Raw genomic sequence first — 18,461 nt, 5'->3', positions numbered from 1 at the left:
ATGTTTTTAATTGCATAATAAACAAAATGTAAATAATAAAATAATTTAATATTAAATTCAAAAATGAGGTAGAAACAAAGCACAGCGATATAAATAATAAATTTTCCTTTACAGTTTTGAGGCGGTCTTTTGAGTTTTCCATTTCCTTCTTAAGGTCACTGAAAGGTGCTTCTTGGAGCCGGCCCGCAAATCACGCATTTAGAAAAACATAACTATACACTCCTAACCCTAACTATTAGAAGTTAAAGTAATGGAATCTCGATGTAAACCCAATATCACCTTTTTGATGAGCTATTTTGAGTATAACAAATTTGAACTGTGCCAATGCTGGGAGAAAAACTTTAAAAGAAGAACGGAGCGAACAGTAGATTCCTGCTCCGCTGACGAGAAACAGTAGGACGACACTCTCCCGGCTGGAGGTGAGCGCTTGCGCTCGCACTCAGTTGGCGCCCGCCCTCCTGCTTTTTCTCTAGCCGCCCTTTCCTCTTTCTTTCGCGCTCTAGACACCCGGGAAGGCCAGCCTAGCGCAGCTGGGTTCTGATTGGCTGCTTTGAAAGTCTACGGGCTACCCGATTGGTGGTTCCGGGGCCCTTTAGCGCGGTGAGTTTGAAACTGCTCGCACTTGGCTTCAAAGCTGGCTCTTGGAAGTTGAGCGGAGAACGACGTAGTTGTGGTAGCTGCTGCTGCGACCGCCGCGGGATAATAAGCCGGGTACAGTGGCTGGGGTCAGGGTCGTGTCTAGCGGGCGGCCCGGGGACCTCGGAGGGCGAGTATTGAGGAACGGGGTTCTCTAAGAAGGCCGGACTGGAGAGCAGGGACCTGCGCGGGGCCAGGCTGGGCCTCGGGGTGGGGTGGGCAGGGCCTTTGCCTGGGACTGGGCGTGTGAGCCACACTGGGCCGGCTTTAGAGGGAGGCTATGGGAGCCCAGCCTGGCGGGGTTAGGCGGCGTGGGGGTGGGGGTGGGGGTTCGGGGTTGCAGTCGTGAGTTGAGGTCGGCTGTTCTCAGGAACTGCCTTAGGAGGCTTTCGGGTCTTGATTGAAGCAAAATCCGCTCCCCCACACTGAGCGCCAGCGGAGTGGCAGGCTCCTTCCTGGGCCCGGCCCCTGAGCGCCCTCCCATCCCGCCTCGGAGGTGGGAAAGCGGGACCGCACCTGGGCCAGGTACAAGCGCAGATTCCTAAAGCGAGGCTGCCCTGAGCAACCGATCCCGGAACTCGTGGGCCTTCTGGGGCTTCCTCTGCCCACGGCCCCGGCCCCGGCCCACCTGGAGCTGTTAAGAACACTCAGCCCAGGCACTTAGCACTCATGAGCAGTGTAGTGCAGTTTTTTTCATTTAAAAAGATATATCTCTGCTTCTTTCTGGATTAATTTTTTCTTTGAAGATGAATGTGGGAAATAGAACTTAAAGGTCTGTTCAGAGCGGGCTTTATACATGATTTTATCATCAGTGATGGGTGTTAGAAAAATGTAGGTAATTATGCCTGGAGTTCTGACGTTTCATTGGCAAACTTCAGAGGAAGTCCTGAACTTCTGTTTTTTTTTTTTTTTTTGAACCCATTCATTGTGATTCAGGTATACAGTTTTTCTGCTTAGTCCTTGACATTGTGTAGGCTATAATTAGAATTTTATCTGTGGAATTGCACTTTTCATTCTTTTGTTTTAGGGTGCTTAAGTGATATTTCCGACTCTTGGAAAAAGTACCTTGAAAGTCTTGAGCATGTTTGTGACCTCTGCAAGCAGAGGAAAAAAAGATTAAAATTGTCACGTGGGCAACTGGAAACACTTAAAATATTTTTGCCGCTTTAAACAAAATTTTCCTAATGAACAGTCTGAACACATTTTAGTTCTCTCCTTATAACTATAAAAAATAGTGTTTTGAAAAAAATTAGGAATATCATAAAGCGGTATAAATTTGTTGAAATATTTGGGTATAACTTTCGCACACTCAGGTACTCGTGTCACAACAAGGGAACATAATTCTGGTTTTTCTTTGGAAAGAATAGACAAGTTGATATCTGAATTTGAGGGTTATTTTGATTGGAAGAAGCTAAATAAATACTACACTAGTATAGAACATACACATGTTTCCAGTGTCTCAGGAGTCAAGAAGGATGGAAAGTTATTGTAGGAGTTCTTACCCTTGTAAATATTGTTTGAATGTAGTTAATATTTATGGAATACTGATGTACTGCAGTAGGCACAGTGGAAAATGCTTTACATATAGTGTAATGCTTAAAACTACTCAAGTTAGTGGCATGTAATTAAGTCAGTTTTTCCTTCATTTTAGGATCTGCCATACCCATTGCCTAACTATGGAAGATTATACCAAAATAGAGAAAATTGGAGAAGGTGAGTGGTTTTAGTAATATAATTTTTTTGGAATGATTTAACAATGCTACAACTTCTGTAATATGAACACATGTAAATATTTATTAAAATTCAACCATTAAGATGTCTTGTAGTACCAGTGTGCATTAATATGTGTTCTTTACTTAATAAACGCAAATTTGTTCACATTTCAAGAGAATTGAAATTACCGAATCCCTAATGACCCGTCCCTTCACCCCATAGTCTTACAGTCTTCTGATACTAAAGAAGTATCAGAAATACTTGTATTTTGAAGACACTATTGATGACTTGCACATGTGTTGAGGGGCAGAGGTTAGGGATGCAGAATTATGCTAATTTCATAATCTATTTTTAGTCCCTTTCAATTATTTTTAGGATGATAAATATTTTTATCCAGACTTTATAGACTGGTTACAATAATTGACTTAATCTAATTTAAATAAAATTTCTATTTAGTTACCATAAGAAAAAAATGACCTGTCATATGTACATGTTTAAGCTATTCTAAAACTATAACTTACGTATATAATTATTCCCTTTCTGTGGTACTTGAAGGAATGATCAGATCTATATATGGTACAAATGAGGGGTATATCCCTTCGCCTGTTCCTTGACTCCAACAGAACATTCTCAATTCTCCAGGTACAAAATAATTTGCTAGTAGAATCCAGTTTATATCAGTACTGCCAGAAGGAAAATCCCAACTATATTTTTAATGTGATCAAAGACCTCACTTGACAAGAAATAGTAAAAAAAAAAAAAACAAGGGGGGAATACTGGAGGGAATTTAGTGAAATAGGAATGACAAGTTAGTGTGGTGTTCGATTGGAGGGGTGTGTGTGTGTGTGTGTATTTTTATTTTTAAATAAATACCTCATACCCATTCTACTAAACAAATTTTGCTGCTGAGTTAAAAATAATTCTAAAATCAGTGATTAGTATGTCTAATGCTTTGTAGTATGTTTCTTAAATTCCCAGGGAATTTGTGTTGGTTTTAGTTTGGCGTAAAAAGAGACCTTCTTAAAGTATAAATATATTTTTCTTTAAGATGATAGAACTCCAAACCTACAGGAAACTACAGATTTGACTTCTGAGAAAAGTACTTTAATTGCTACTATAAATAAGAGCAGTTAAGAATGTAATTTTAAATTTAATCCATTACATGCATTAAGTGATATGACTCCCATTCTTTATTTCTATAAGTGTGACAGTGGTCAACCCTCTAACTTTTCTGGATCTTGGTTTCTGCCTCTGCAAATGGTGACAATTGGACTTAACATGAAAGATACAATTCAATTGAACAATATTATGGAAAGCGTTTGTTTGCTTTAACTCAGAAAACCTTCAAATGTTTATCATTTGAACATTGTATTATTACTATGAACACTGTCTCCAAAACTGTCTCTTTACCAGCCTCATCTAATGCCACTCAACTCTAATTTAGATTTCTTTGATGTCCTCAAATGTATCCTGTGATTTGGCCTATGAGTTTTGGCAATGGCTGTTCTTTCTACCTGGAGGCCAGTCTCTACTGGCTTCATTTTTTATCTCCTCTAGTCCAAGAACATTTTGTAGTTCCCTTTGCATCATGCTTAATATCCATTTTAATTATTATGGGATTTTTGTCTTGTTCACAACTGTTTGCCCACTGCCTGTCAGTAGTGCCCAACCCACAGGAGATAGCTAAATAGATACTAATAACATCTGTGTTCCCTGTTTGTTCTTCTGAACACTGTTTCTTTTTCTGGCTTGTATTGTTGTTTCTACTCCAAGCCTGATTGTTTTGGATTATGTGCTGGATATTGTTTTGGAAAAATGAACTTGTGAAAATAAATGGAGGCCTAAATGATCCACGCAGAATTTTCTTTTGTTTCTGCCAGGTATCTGGTTGAAGTCTAGTATTAAAATACTACTTTAAAAGTTCTATTTTTTCCCCCTCAACTTTTCATTTTGAACATTTCCAAATCTATATTGAAAGGTTTATGCAATGAACTTGTAATAGTTTTACCAAGATGTTGGTGTTTTGTCATACTTACTTTATTATCTGTGTGTATGTTAACATTGTTTATTTTTTATTTTTTTCATTGACACATTTTAATTGTATGTATTCATGGGGTATGGTTTGGTGATTTGATACATGTATGTGTTGTATGATCAAATCATACAGAGTAATTAGCATATCCATCACCTCATGCATTTGTCATTTCTTTGTGGTGAGAACATTCGATTGTTTTGTGTTTTAATCCATTTCAAGTAAGTTGTAGAAATGTTCTACCCCTAAATCTGCATGTATATTCTGAATATCCACCCAAGGTCATGCCTTTCATTTGGCAGTTAATGCCTCTTTAATTCTGATTTAGAAGAGTCTGCCTTTTCTCTCACTTGACAGTGAGTCTTGACTACCTAATTCATTTCTTAAATACATCCAGACTTTACTATTTTAAATGTTACAAATATTGTTCTCTGGTTTCTTCTGAATTACAGAAATCTGAGTGTTGTCATACTAACCTTTGAACTCCTTCCTGTCTTAAGAAAATGTCTTTTTGGATCATAGAGTAGCTGTTATCCATGATGGTGGAACCTTACTTGGCATTTAGTGGGTATTTGATAAATACTTGCTTAATGAAGGTTTTCTGCTTAAGGGCCTCCATAACTTGATCATATCCTACATATTTTTCTTTTGTTTCTTTTTGTTTCCTGGGATAAATCTTCCATTCAATTTACACTGATCTTCTTCTAGGCTTACCTGTGTTCATGATTTTTGTCTCCTTAGTTATTTATACTTAGTTAAATACCCTGGAGTATTGCTGTCTTTAGAATTCCGAGTTCATTTTGGAGCATATACCATGTATTTCAAAAATAATTTTGGATGATTAACCAATAGAATAGTTCTGCTTTGTTTAACCGCTCTTCCAGTAGTCCAGTGAGAATTGATATTATCTCTAAAATTCAACACAGTGAGTGTTGGCCCCTGGTTAATTGTTAATTCTGAAAGCTATTTAGGATTAGATGATATTGTATACTTGAGGGAGAAGAAAGGATGCTAGAAAAAAAATTAGTTCTGAACTTAACATTAACTGCTTATGTTACTACATTATGCAAGTGACTAATTTTCCTGAGATCACTTTAACAGTATGCCAGATGATTGTGCTGGTTTACCTACTTTTTGTGTTTAATGAGAGCTTACATTTACATCCAAAAAAATGTAGATTTTAAGTTTTTGAAGGTTATCTACTTTTAAGGATGACTGTGAGGATTAAATATAGTCAATTCTCCTTTAACGTAGAGTAATTGTGGTTATCAAAAAGTTATACATTAATCCACAATTTAATCAGAATAGTATAAAATGGCTTTTATGTCAGTTTATAGTTTTAAAATGACACCAGTATTTAAGAAAACATAGACTTTTGTATAGAGGTTCTGTCAAAAAAATTAAGCTTAAGTAACATCAATTTGCTACTGCTCAAACTGTTTAATATTCTAACTAAGCAGTTGGTAATTTGTTGGTTTGTTAGCCTTTTTTGCAATATTGCTACCTTCAGAGAAACTCATAAAAGCTATAGAAGAGGCTTTTTTCCTAGAACAGTGCACTCTAATCACTTTTGAAGTTAAAACAATGCCATGGAAAGCAAGCTATTCAACAAAATTTTGTATGTACTTAAGGGATTCAGGACCTCCCTAAACTCCAACTCGAGTTTAAAAAGACTTACCTAGGGAATTCAGCGTTGCCACATATATGATACATTTTAGCTAGTCTTCTCCCTTATTGCCATTTCATTCCCTGTATCCACCTCCTCCCTCCCTGCTATCCCTTATGATTGATATTGTTGCTCACTACCTGAAGCCCAGATATTGAGATCAGTATTTTCATCAACTTGTAAATGGGTGTGAGACTTTCCTAATATATAGTACATACTATGTGCTTTATTAGGTTTAATAAACATCTGGTCTTTTTTCTCCATTCTTTTGAGAATGAGGACTGTTGACTGTATTTTGAGATACAGATAAAAGTGTTTTGAAAAGCATAAAGCACTCTACAGTATTTTCTGAAAGTGTCATAATGACTTATCAGTAATATTTCCGGAGCCCAAATTTTTACACTATATTTTATGCCTGCTTTATTGCTGGGTAGGATATTGGCAGAAGGTTAATTTTGCTTTGCAAATGATCTATTTTGTTCTGTAAAATATGCTGGAACATTAATGGTAATTTAAATGTATAGAAAACTTGTGATGACTACATGAATTTTATTTTTAAGCCATACAGATTGTAGTTACTCTCAATTTCTTTTTGGAAGCAATAAGGGTATGAGTAAGATACTTCCCATATGGCCACACCAGACATTTCTATCATGTGACCCTTATGAGATTCAATAATCTTAAAATCTTTCAGTTTGACCAGGTACCGTGGCTTACTCCTGTAATCTCAGCACTTTGGGACGGTGAGGCAGGTAGATAGCTCACGAGTTCCAGACCAGCCTGGGCAACATGGTGAAACCCCATCTCTACCAAAAAGACAAAAATTAGCCGGGTGTAATGGCGCGTGCCTGTAGTCCCAGCTACTTGGGAGGCTTGGTGGGAGGATCCCTTGAACCCAGGAGGTAGAGGTTGTAGTGAGCCTTGATTGCCCCACTGCATTCCAGCCTGGACAAGAGAACAAGACCCTGCCATAAGGAAAAAAAAAAGATCTTTTAGTTTGTGGGTGTGTCACACAGCATATTATTTACTTTGTTTCAGGTACCTATGGAGTTGTGTATAAGGGTAGACACAAAACTACAGGTCAAGTGGTAGCCATGAAAAAAATCAGACTAGAAAGTGAAGAGGAAGGGGTTCCTAGTACTGCAATTCGGGAAATTTCTCTATTAAAAGAACTTCGTCATCCAAATATAGTCAGGTATGGTATAATATCTGAATGTAAGCCATTTTCTGCATGCTATTTCAAATATAAATTTCAACTTGGAAATCTTTACATTTGCTTAATTTCTTGGTCTAGCCTTACCGAGTGGACTAGAACCCTATTTTTGTTAGTTGAAAATGCTGCACATATGTAAAAGAGAACAGGCTGTTAAAGCAGGAACAGAGTTAGAGGAGATTGGTGATGTAGATTAACATTTGGGGCTTGAAAAGCAAGGTAAATTGGCCATGGGAGTCAAGCCCTTTTCATAGAGCTTTGTCAACTCTCTCCTACTTGGGGAGCTCTAGTTCCTGAAGATCCTTTAGTCAGAGTCTTAAGAAAGGTATCTAGGTCAAATGAAAAAGATTTTTTTCCTTAATGTATTTGCATTGGGTGTTTTTGGAGAGCTGTCTTCCTAACAGTCCAAGTTAAAATCTAATTGTATTTGTCTGGGGCTAGAGATTAGAAGTGGCTTTTAAGGTCGGATACCACTTTAAAATTTACTTTTATAATTCACTTCGATGAAAAAATAAGCTCTCAGCAATTAGTAGCCAACCTAGATATGTTCTTTTGGAATACAGGCTCCTTATAAATAAGCACCTCCTGTACAAGGCCTAATTTTAAATAGTTACCCTGAGATTCCTTTCTTAAATTTGAGTTTTGAATCTCATCCATTAGGGAAGCTACTACATCTTCCCCAGTTTTTATTATAGCAACTGAAATTATGGAAGGAGTTTTATTTTGTGAAACAGGGGTCAGAAATGTTTGCTGGATTCTTCTTTCATAGATACCTATTTTTTTTCCCAGTCTTCAGGATGTGCTTATGCAGGATTCCAGGTTATATCTCATCTTTGAGTTTCTTTCCATGGATCTGAAGAAATACTTGGATTCTATCCCTCCTGGTCAGTACATGGATTCTTCACTCGTTAAGGTAAAAGCTTATCTAATTTTATTAATATTTATGCACTGTGGATATAAAGCGACTATGTACAGAAGTCCCTGGGTTTTGTGGGAATATGCTTGGAAAAAGTGTTAGAAAATAGAATAAGAAAAAGTATTTCATTTTTCTCCCTCATGGTTAGTTTATACAGGTTAGAGTTACCCATGTTATTACCAGATACTGTTTCTAGTAAGTAAAAAGTAGTGCCTGAGATAACATAGAACTGATAAGTATTGTTGGAAACTAGGGTAGTCTGGTCTTTCTTTGGCTGTCAGATATATGTAAAACAAAGTAATGAAAGCCTAGGGCAGAGTAGTGGTTGTAGGTGTTTTATTCCAGTTTTGAATATGTTTCGCTCAATTTATTGTAGACATTTATTATATTTCAGTTAAATTATAAAATTGTACAGTTTTAAGTACTGAAGTATATAAAAGTATCTTATTCTTGCACCAGTTCTACCAAACCACTCTGCAGAGGTAGTGCTGTCGTTAGTTTTATTCATAATCTTATACTTGTATGTTCACTTTGTATTTATATAAAGACTTTTTTTACACAAAATGGACTTATTTGCATATGTATAAGTATACATATTTTTCCTTTTTTGTGTAAAACATTATGAAGACATGTAGCTCTACCTATGTCTAGTTACATTTTTGATATAATTATTTAAACCACTTCCATATTGATGAACATTTAAATTATTTTCCAACTTGGTTATTGTTGCTTTTATTAACAGTACTGCACTGAATGTCCTTATAGATATTTATCTTTGTATGCAACTTTATAGGATAAATTTTTAAAGTGGGAATAATGGATTGAAGATGTTTATTTACATTTTGATAGATACTGCCGGTTGCCCTCTAAAAAACTTGTAGCAATTTACTCTAAAATACTCATGGTGTATAATACTTATTGTTTTAGTACATCATTGCCAAAACTTGGTTTTATCAGTCTTTTAACTATGTGAAAAAGGCATATTAAGATTGTTTTAATTTTATATTTCATGACAATTTAACACTTCATATTTAGCTATTATAAACCGCCTATTCCTATTCTCTACTATATTTTCATTAGGATACTGTCTTTAACAATCTTGCATGACTTTTGGACTTTCTGCTTTTATGTCTTTTAAGTCTTCCTCGCTCAAAGATCGAATGTATTAGAATAATACATGTCAGTATTTTTCTGGTAGTTTTAGTAAGTCCTGTCTTCTACACACACTTTTTTTTGTCTTAAATTCTGTATGGATCAAGATTTATTTTGACTTAAAAACTGGGATACAGATTCAGCTTTATCTTTTTCCAAATGACTAGCCAGTTGTTCTAACTGGTTTTATGTACAGGCAGCAATGGTTTTACTTACAATTTTTCAATTTTACGATGAAGCAGAAATGATGCACATTCACTAGAAACCATACTTCATTTACCCATACAACCATTCTGTTTTTTCACTTTCAGTACAGTATTCAATAAATAACGAGGTATTCAACACTTCCAACTATATGCTAATGTAAGTCTTTCGAGCACATTTAAGGTGGGCTATGCTTAGCTATGTTTGGTAGGTTAGGTGTATTCAATGCATTTCGACAAAGTCTTTTCAACTTAGAATAAGTTTATCCAGATGGAGCATCCGTTTTGTTTTGTTTTTGAACGCCACTTGTCCCTCTAAGATGGAGCATCTGTATTATTTCCCAATTTCAAACTGTAAGTCATTTTCTGTGTACTTTGTTCTTGTAGTATCCATGTTACTTCAAATGTCAATGACATTGTCTTTGGCAACAAATGTCTCGTAAAGCACTTTTCTCTGAACTAAGCAGCATTTTATGATAATTTTATCCATTTCAATATGTAATCATAATATCTTTGCCATCACTTTTAGAATCTAATTTTTTCAAAAAGGAAATGAATATGTAAAAATGAAAGATAGAAAAGGCCAACTGTATTGAAGATAGAAAATAGAGTTGGTAGAGGTATATGGAAGAAAATTCAAGAGGCTTCTGTGTAGAAAACCAACTTGTAATTTAAGGATCGGGGACCAAAAATGTTTAAAGACTAAATGCGTTGACATAATTATAGATATGTCTATAAGGTGAAGATCATTTTCTTAGGTATACAAATGTGATGTTGTATGTAAACGGCTTCCCACCCACAAATGCTTATTAGCCTAAAATGGCCTGAAAGCTCCAGTAATTAAATTATTTCTCTGGAACCTAATTTTTTTGTCTTTGAAACAGATTATTTAGAAAATCATGTACTTTGCTTAAGTTTCTAACTTTTATTTGCTTTTTCCAGAGTTATTTACACCAAATCCTACAGGGGATTGTGTTTTGTCACTCTAGAAGAGTTCTTCACAGAGACTTAAAACCTCAAAATCTTTTGATTGATGACAAAGGAACAATTAAACTGGCTGATTTTGGCCTTGCCAGAGCTTTCGGAATACCTATTAGAGTATATACACATGAGGTAAGTGGAATAGTGGTTTTTGATGGCTTTTGAATGTGTGTGATTGCTAGATTATTTTCTGTATTTGTGAAGTCAAGAAATAATAAAAGATATCTACTCAGTGCCAGTATCAATTCATTGCCTCTCAGTTCCAAATTCATTGCATGCTATGTGAAAATATAACTGAAGCCTTTAAGTATTTTTTCTTTGCCAGCTGCTATGTTAAGGTAGAGGGTACTAGAGAGACACAGCAGCAGGAGGAAGGGATATTCCTAGCTACAGTTTTTACGTTCTCATTATTTTTTACTTTATTTACATTATTCCCATCCTTTGTTGTACTTTAATTCTTTATATTAAACTCTCCCCATTCAGGTCACCACCTTGGTTTCTGTCTCCTGACTGAACCCTTCCTGATTGTAGTCAGATTGATTCAAAGACAGGGTTTGTTCCTTAAGGTATATTATTTCTGATACATTTAGGAATTAATTTGTTTAATCTGTGTTATATTGCTGACTTGGCATTTAGTGTTTCTGAAGGAAAGGGAACATTGTAACATATAGTAAAGGATTAATGAAAAGCTATCTTCTGTGGAGTTGTCTACCCTTGACCCAAAGACTGTCTCCAGATCAAAACTAATAACAGTGCTCATCTGATTAGTTGTCTTGGCTGGTTGTTAGCTCTTTTTATCTTTTTTTTTTTTTTTTTTTTTTTTTTTTAAGACGGAGTCTCGCTCTTTTGCCTGTGCTGGAGTGGAGTGGAGCGTTCTCTGCTCACTGCAAGCGCCGCCTCCTGGGTTCATGCCGTTCTCCTGCCTCAGCCTCCTGAGTAGCTGGGACTACAGGCGCCCGCCACCAAGCCTGGCTAATTTGCTAATTTTTTGTACTTTTTTTTTTTTTAGTAGAGATGGGGTTTCACCGTGTTAGCCAGGATGGTCTCATCTCCTGACCTCATGATTCGCCCGCCTCGGTCTCCCAAAGTGCTGGGATTACAGGCATGAGCGACCCGCACCCCGCCCTTTTTATCATTTTTTTACATGGCTATATAAATAAACTAAGATTATTTTGTTTTCTTTGTTTTAAACAAATGATATTGATCTCATTACCTTTGTTCTAAGAGGCAATATTTTTACCATATGATAAATATACTAAAATGGTTGGTTAGTTCTATATCACTAATAAGCTGTTATTTGACTTATTCATGTTTTTTAAATAATTTAAAAATCATTTTTTATTGACACATTATACATATTTATGGGGTACAGTGTAGTATTTGGATACATGTATGCAATGTGTGTTAGTTAAATTGGGGTAGTTAGCATATTCATTGCCCCAAGCCTTTGTTGTTTCTTTTTGTTGGGAACATTGAAAATTCTTTGTTCTGGCTATTTGAAAATTTACAGTAAATTATTGGTAACTAGTCAGCTTACAGTGCTATAGAACACTAGAGCTTATTTTTCTTTTTGAGCTGTAGTTGTATCCATAAACTATATCTTATCTCTATTTTCCTTTTCTAAGCCCTGAATAACCACTATTCTACTCTATGGCCATTAGATCAACTTTTTATGTTTTCATGTATGAGTGAAAACATGTAGTATTTATCCTTCTGTGCCTGGCTTATTTCACAGCTCATCCTTGTTGCCATAAATGACAGGATTTCATTCTTTTTTTGTGGCTAAGTAGTATTCCAGTATTCCATTGTGTACACCCTCACATATGTGTGTGTACACTACATTTTCTGTGTGTGTATGGGTGTGTGTATACACATTTTCTTTATCTGTTGATGGAAACATAGGTTGATTCCGTATCTTGGCTATTGTGAAGAGTGCTTCAATAAACATGGGAGTGCAGCTATCTCTTTGACATAATTGATTTTATTTATTTTGGACATACACCCCCAGCAGTGGGATTGCTAACTTATATGGTAGTTCTAATTTGTAGAGTTTTGAGGATCCTCTAAACAGTTTTTCACATTGATTCTACTGATTTAAATTCCCACCAACAGTGCATAAAAGTTGCCCTTTCTCTGCATTCTTGTCAGCACTTTTTGTCTTTTGATGATAATTACTCTAACTGGGGTGTGATAGTTCATTGTGGTTTTGATTTGCATTTCCCTGATGAATAGTGATGTTGAGCACTTTTTCATATACTTGCTGGTCATTTGTATGCCTTTTGAGAAAGTTTTATTCAGATCATTTGACCATTTTTAAAATTGGATTCTTACTATTATTTTTTTATTCTGGATATTAATTCTTTGCTGGATGAGTGATTTGCAAATAATTTCTCCCATTCTGCAGATAGCTGCTTCATTCTGTTATTCTGTTATTTGTTTCTTTTGCTATGCAGAAGCTTTTTAGTTCAATATAATCCTGTTTGTCTATTTGTTGTTGCTGAGACAGGGTGGAATGCCTATGCTGGAATGCAGTGGCGCGAACAGGGCTCACTGCAACCTCAACCTCCTGGACTCCAGTGATCCTCCCATGTCAGCCTCCTGAGTAACTGGGCCCATACACAGGCGTGCAACACCATGCTAGGCTAATTTTTTAAATTTTTGTAGAGATGGGGCTGTCAGCATATTTCCCAGGCTGTTCTCGAACTCCTAGACTCATGCAGTCCTCCCACTTTGGCCTCTCAAAGTGTTGGGATTATAGGCATGAGCTGCTGCACCTGGCCGCCTCATTTGTCTATTTTTGATATTGTTACTTGAGCTTTTGAGGTCTTACCCATATGATTTTTGTCCAGATCAATATCGATAACAGTGTTTGCCCTGTTTTCTTCTAGTAGTTTCATAGTTTAAGGTCTTTTTAAATCTATTTTGAGTTGATTTTTGTGTATGGTTAGATATAGGGGTTTAGTTTCATTGTTCTGCATATGGATTATCCAGTTTTCCCAGCACCATTTATTGAAGAGATTGGCTTTTCCCTAGTGAATGTTCTTGTCATCTTTCTCAAAAATGAGTTGACTGTAAATACATGGATTTATTTCTGGATTCTCTATTTTGTTCTATTGGTCTATGCATCTTTTTTTATGCTATATCATGCTATTTTGGTTACTATAGCTTTGTAATACATTTTTGAAGTCAAGTGGTATGATGCTTTCAGCTTTGTTCTTTTTGCTCAAGATTAGTTTAGCTATTTTGAGTCTTTTTTTAGTTCTATATGAATTTTAGGATTACGTTTTATTTTTGTGAAGAATGTCCTCGGTATTTTGATGGAGATTGCACTGAATATGTAGATTGTATTGGGTGGTAATATGGTCATTTTTATATTCTTGCAGTTCATGAACATGGGATGTCTTTTCTTTTTTTGTATCTTCCTAAATTTTTTTCTTCAATGTTTTACAGTTTTTGGTGTAGAGATTATACATCTCCTTGGTTAAATTTATTCCTAGGTTTTTTTGCAGCTAGTATACATTAGATTGCTTTCTTGATTTATTTTTCAGCCAGTTTTTTAGTGGTGTATAGAAACTATTAATTTTTTTATGCTGATTTTGATTTTGTATACTGCAACTTTGTTAATCAGTTCTAAGAGTTTTTGGTGGACTCTCTTAAGTTTTTCTGTATATAAGATCATCTATCTCTGCACACAGGGACAATTTGACTTCTTCCTTTGCAATTTGGATGCCCTTTATTTTTTTCTCATGTTTCTTATTCATGTTATAATGGTACTGTTATGTACCATCTTAGCAAGTGAAAAGTACCTGCACTTTGTTCAGTATCACCCCAAATCTATTATCAATGGGTTCAGTTTTTCAGTGAGGGGGAAGGTAAGGCTGTATAACTGTCTTGATCTTTAGTGATTTGAAAAGCAAAAAAAGATTTATTATGCTTTTATCTGTTTTGTCTTCTAATGAATAAAACTTAGAAATGAACTATTTATCTTCAATTTTGTGTACCTTTAATTGACTTAATATTATTGGTGGCAGTCATACAACCTTTAAAGGATAGTCCTAATAAAAATATAGATGTTCAAGTTTAGCTTATTTTATGCACCACATTTATTCATTGTAAAAATTTGCTTTTTAATAGGTAGTAACACTCTGGTACAGATCTCCAGAAGTATTGCTGGGGTCAGCTCGTTACTCAACTCCAGTTGACATTTGGAGTATAGGCACCATATTTGCTGAACTAGCAACTAAAAAACCACTTTTCCATGGGGATTCAGAAATTGATCAACTCTTCAGGATTTTCAGGTAGCTATTAAAAACTGAGATAATAAAGGTAACATATGTAACAATGAGATTACATTTATGGTTTAAGAAATTTTTGTTTTCCTGTTTTTTAGAGCTTTGGGCACTCCCAATAATGAAGTCTGGCCAGAAGTGGAATCTTTACAGGACTATAAGAATACATTTCCCAAATGGAAACCAGGAAGCCTAGCATCCCATGTCAAAAACTTGGATGAAAATGGCTTGGATTTGCTCTCGGTAAGGAGTGCCGTTTATACTGAATTCTAAATTATTGATGATTCAGAATATATTCAGTTATTTCTTTTACCTAGAAAATAGGAAGAATGCTCACATTTTTTAACTAGGTGTCTGTTATGTACATTGTATTATGCTAGCTTCATTTTAGATATCAAGAGGCACTAGTGGCTTTGAGAGGAAGATTTCGCATTAGTTTTTGTTTTTTATCTGACAAGTAGCTATGGACATTTTGAGGGAGAGACCAGGATTAATACACTTTTTTTTTCAAGTTCCTGAATTGTAGTGGCTCTCTTTTCTAGCGTTTTTGTCATTACTAAGCCCTCTTAGTTTATGCTAGATGTAAGCGTTTTTCTTATTGGTTGATATTTTAAATTATTAAAGCCATCTTCGGAATAAGCTTTATTAGCACTTTGTACCTAGCTTCTCCATCAGAAGGATCTATTGCTATACCATTGTATATGTTTTCTCATTGGTCTTCGGGTTACTTTCAGAGTGTAAAAACTCCTTATGCCACAAAATTAAGCTTAGATTTCCCCCAAATCAAATACTATAAATCAGATTCCTTAGTCTAGCCACAATTGACATATCTTGGAGTGGATAAATCTTTGTTGCTGGCATTGTTCTGTGCATCATAGCTTGTTTAGTGGCATGGCATCACTGTCTTCGACTCTCTCTATGCCAGTAGTATACTCTTCACAGTTAGGACAACCAAAAGTGTCTCCAGATATTGCCAAATGTCTCCTGATGGGCAAAGTCTATCCTAGTTGAGAACCATTATCGTAAATTAAACTTGGTTTCAAATTTGAGCTTTATTCCTTAGCTCTGTGAACTTGGGCAAGTTACTTCCCTTTGAGCCTCAATGTCCTCATTTGTAAAATGGCACTAATACCTACTTTTAGCTGTGGGAATTGAGTACCATGATTTATCCAAAGCAGTTTGTATGGTGCTGTTTACATGAGAGTTCAGATGGTAACTAGTTAGTAAAATCTCTAGTCTGCCTGTTGATTTGATTTTATTTTTTTAAGATTAGTGTTTCTTAAAGATCAAATTTACAATCCTAAACTTTATTTAGCTTTTTCTGGTGCATAAACTAACTTATACTAAGTTGTCTGACTGTAATTCTTTTAGTGACTCAATTTTAGCTATTTTTATAATACATTGTGCTGTGAAGGGTTTTATTTGGAACTTGTTGGAAGCTACATCAGAAACTGCCATAATTAATTGCCATTTAAAGAATGTTGTAAATAACTCAGGTGGCCATTTAATTCTCAACGTAAATATAATTAACTAGACATGTTTCCTATATTTATGTCTTAGTTTTAAAGCTATTTCTGAATGCTTGAGTCTTACCATAATTGATAGCAAAAAGAGGTTATTGAGAATGTCTGTGATTTACGGAGTAGGTTATTCTAGACCTCAAGGGTGAAATGTAGGGGAAGAGACATTTGTGTGTTAAACTAGTGGAAATGCTCATTTAATAGATATTCACTGAAAGTATTAGTTTTGGTTTATTGCTAGAAAAGTTGAGGTTTTATGGAGATTTTGTAAAAAATGATTTATTTCCTAAATAAATATCTCTTTTTCTTTTTTCTCCCAGAAAATGTTAATCTATGATCCAGCCAAACGAATTTCTGGCAAAATGGCACTGAATCATCCATATTTTAATGATGTGGACAATCAGATTAAGAAGATGTAGCTTTCTGACAAAAAGTTTCCACATGTTATAACAACAGATAGTTGTGTTTTTATTGTTAACTCTTGTCTGTTTTTGTCTTATATATATTTCTTTGTTATCAAACTTAAGCTGTACTTCATCTTCTAATTTCAAAATATAACTTAAATATGTAAATATTCTATATGAATTTAAATATAATTCTGTATATGTGTGTAGGTCTCACTGTAACAACTATTTGTTACTGTAATAAAACTATAATATTGATGTCAGGAATCGGGAAAAAATTTGAGTTGGCTTAAATCATCTCAGTCCTTATGGCAGTTTTTAGTTTCCTGTAGTTGGAACTACTAAAATTTAGGAAAGTGCTAAGTTCGAGTTTCATAATGCTTTGAAGTATTTTTATGCTCTGAATGTTTAAATGTTCTCATCAGTTTCTTGCCATGTTGTAACTATACAACCTGGCTAAAGATGAATATTTTTCTACTGGTATTTTAATTTTTGACCTAAATGTCTAAGCATTCGGAATGAGAAAACTACAGATTTGAGAAATGATGCTAAATTTATAGGAGTTTTCAGTAACTTAAAAAGCTAACAGGAGAGCATGCCAAAATTTGCTTACAAAAGTCTTACAAAGATCAAGGGCTGTCCGCAACAGGGAAGAACAGTTTTGAAAATTTATGAACTATCCTATTTTTAGATATGTTTTGAAAGCTTTTTGTCTAAGTGAATTCTTATGCCTTGGTCAGAGTAATAACTGAAGGAGTTGCTTATCTTGGCTTTCAAGTCTGAGTTTAAAACTACACATTTTGACATAGTGTTTATTAGTAACCGTCTAAAAAGGCTCTAATGTATATTTAGCTAAAATTACTAGCTTTGGGAATTAAATTGTTTAACTAATAATGCTGCTCATTGTGATTCTTATAAGCAGCCTAATTTGAATTATTTGCTGCAATCAAGAGAAGTGTACAATAGTTTTACTACTTTTTTAGCGTACTTCTATCCTTTTTCCAACCATATCTCCTCTATTTTTCCTCCTGGTTAACGGGCTAGAATGTACATTCCTGGATTACTGGTTTTTACACTTGATTGGATATGTAATGAGGGATCTGTCTAATTCATCTTGTCTTGGAAATGTTGTACTCTAGAAGAAAGTGTGTGTCACGTTCTTCAGCAGCAGGACCTTTTATCATTGGTGGTTTGGTTGTCCTGTTCTGTAGTCTGGTGGAAGCCAGTTTGTTGTAAGAGAATGTAGAGCCTATTAATGGAAGTCATTTAGGGTTATATTGTGGAGGGTTGTTTAGGATTGCATGGCAGGAATTGGGTAAATGAAAGGTAACACTAAAGATTGGAGATGGTATAATGGCGTATCTATAGGTCTGTGTTTCCTTATCTATGAAGTGAGTGTACCTGAGAGTCATGGACTAAGGAATCACAAACAATAGGATTTTAGAAGCAATAGCAACATTTGAGAATCAATAGCTACATTTTAGAATGCTGGTTTTCACACTTGGGTGAAGATCTCCTGAAGAACTTGTTGAAACAGATTGCTGAACCCATTCTGTTTTTCGATTCAGTGGGTCTGTTGTGACCTAAGAATATACTTCCCTAGCAAGTTCCCAGGTAATGATGCTGACCTGGTTAAGGGACCACACTGAAAAATCACTACACAGGCAGTTCCCAGAATTACAGAGAGCTAAACTGAAGCTCAGCTATTTGGTCAGCTTGCCAGGTTTGTAGACAAA

At 35.4% G+C, this 18,461-nt stretch overlaps 1 protein-coding gene across 3 annotated transcripts; it reads left to right on the top strand.

Moving 5' to 3' along the window:
• The first annotated feature begins 471 nt into the window (after window positions 1-471).
• CDK1 (cyclin-dependent kinase 1) lies at window positions 472-17,619 on the top strand. Of its 3 annotated transcripts, none has more exons than XM_011944113.1 (8): window positions 472-600; window positions 2,288-2,349; window positions 7,086-7,242; window positions 8,050-8,173; window positions 10,474-10,644; window positions 14,647-14,810; window positions 14,903-15,044; window positions 16,642-17,619. In XM_011944113.1, exons 2-8 carry the CDS (start codon window positions 2,313-2,315, stop codon window positions 16,738-16,740), a joined length of 894 nt encoding a protein of 297 aa, XP_011799503.1. In that variant the 5' UTR covers window positions 472-600; window positions 2,288-2,312; the 3' UTR covers window positions 16,741-17,619. The 3 variants fall into 3 exon arrangements, with proteins under 3 accessions (XP_011799503.1, XP_011799502.1, XP_011799505.1); XM_011944112.1 differs by having other exon boundaries at window positions 592-711; XM_011944115.1 differs by lacking the exon at window positions 10,474-10,644 and having other exon boundaries at window positions 595-711.
• Window positions 17,620-18,461: the final 842 nt, after the last annotated feature.

Source organism: Colobus angolensis, unplaced genomic scaffold (assembly GCF_000951035.1).
Source record: "Colobus angolensis palliatus isolate OR3802 unplaced genomic scaffold, Cang.pa_1.0 Scaffold226, whole genome shotgun sequence".
NCBI lineage: Eukaryota > Metazoa > Chordata > Mammalia > Primates > Cercopithecidae > Colobus > Colobus angolensis.
The sequence above is the reverse complement of the archived record's forward strand: the minus strand, read 5'-3'. Positions and strand labels throughout refer to the sequence as shown.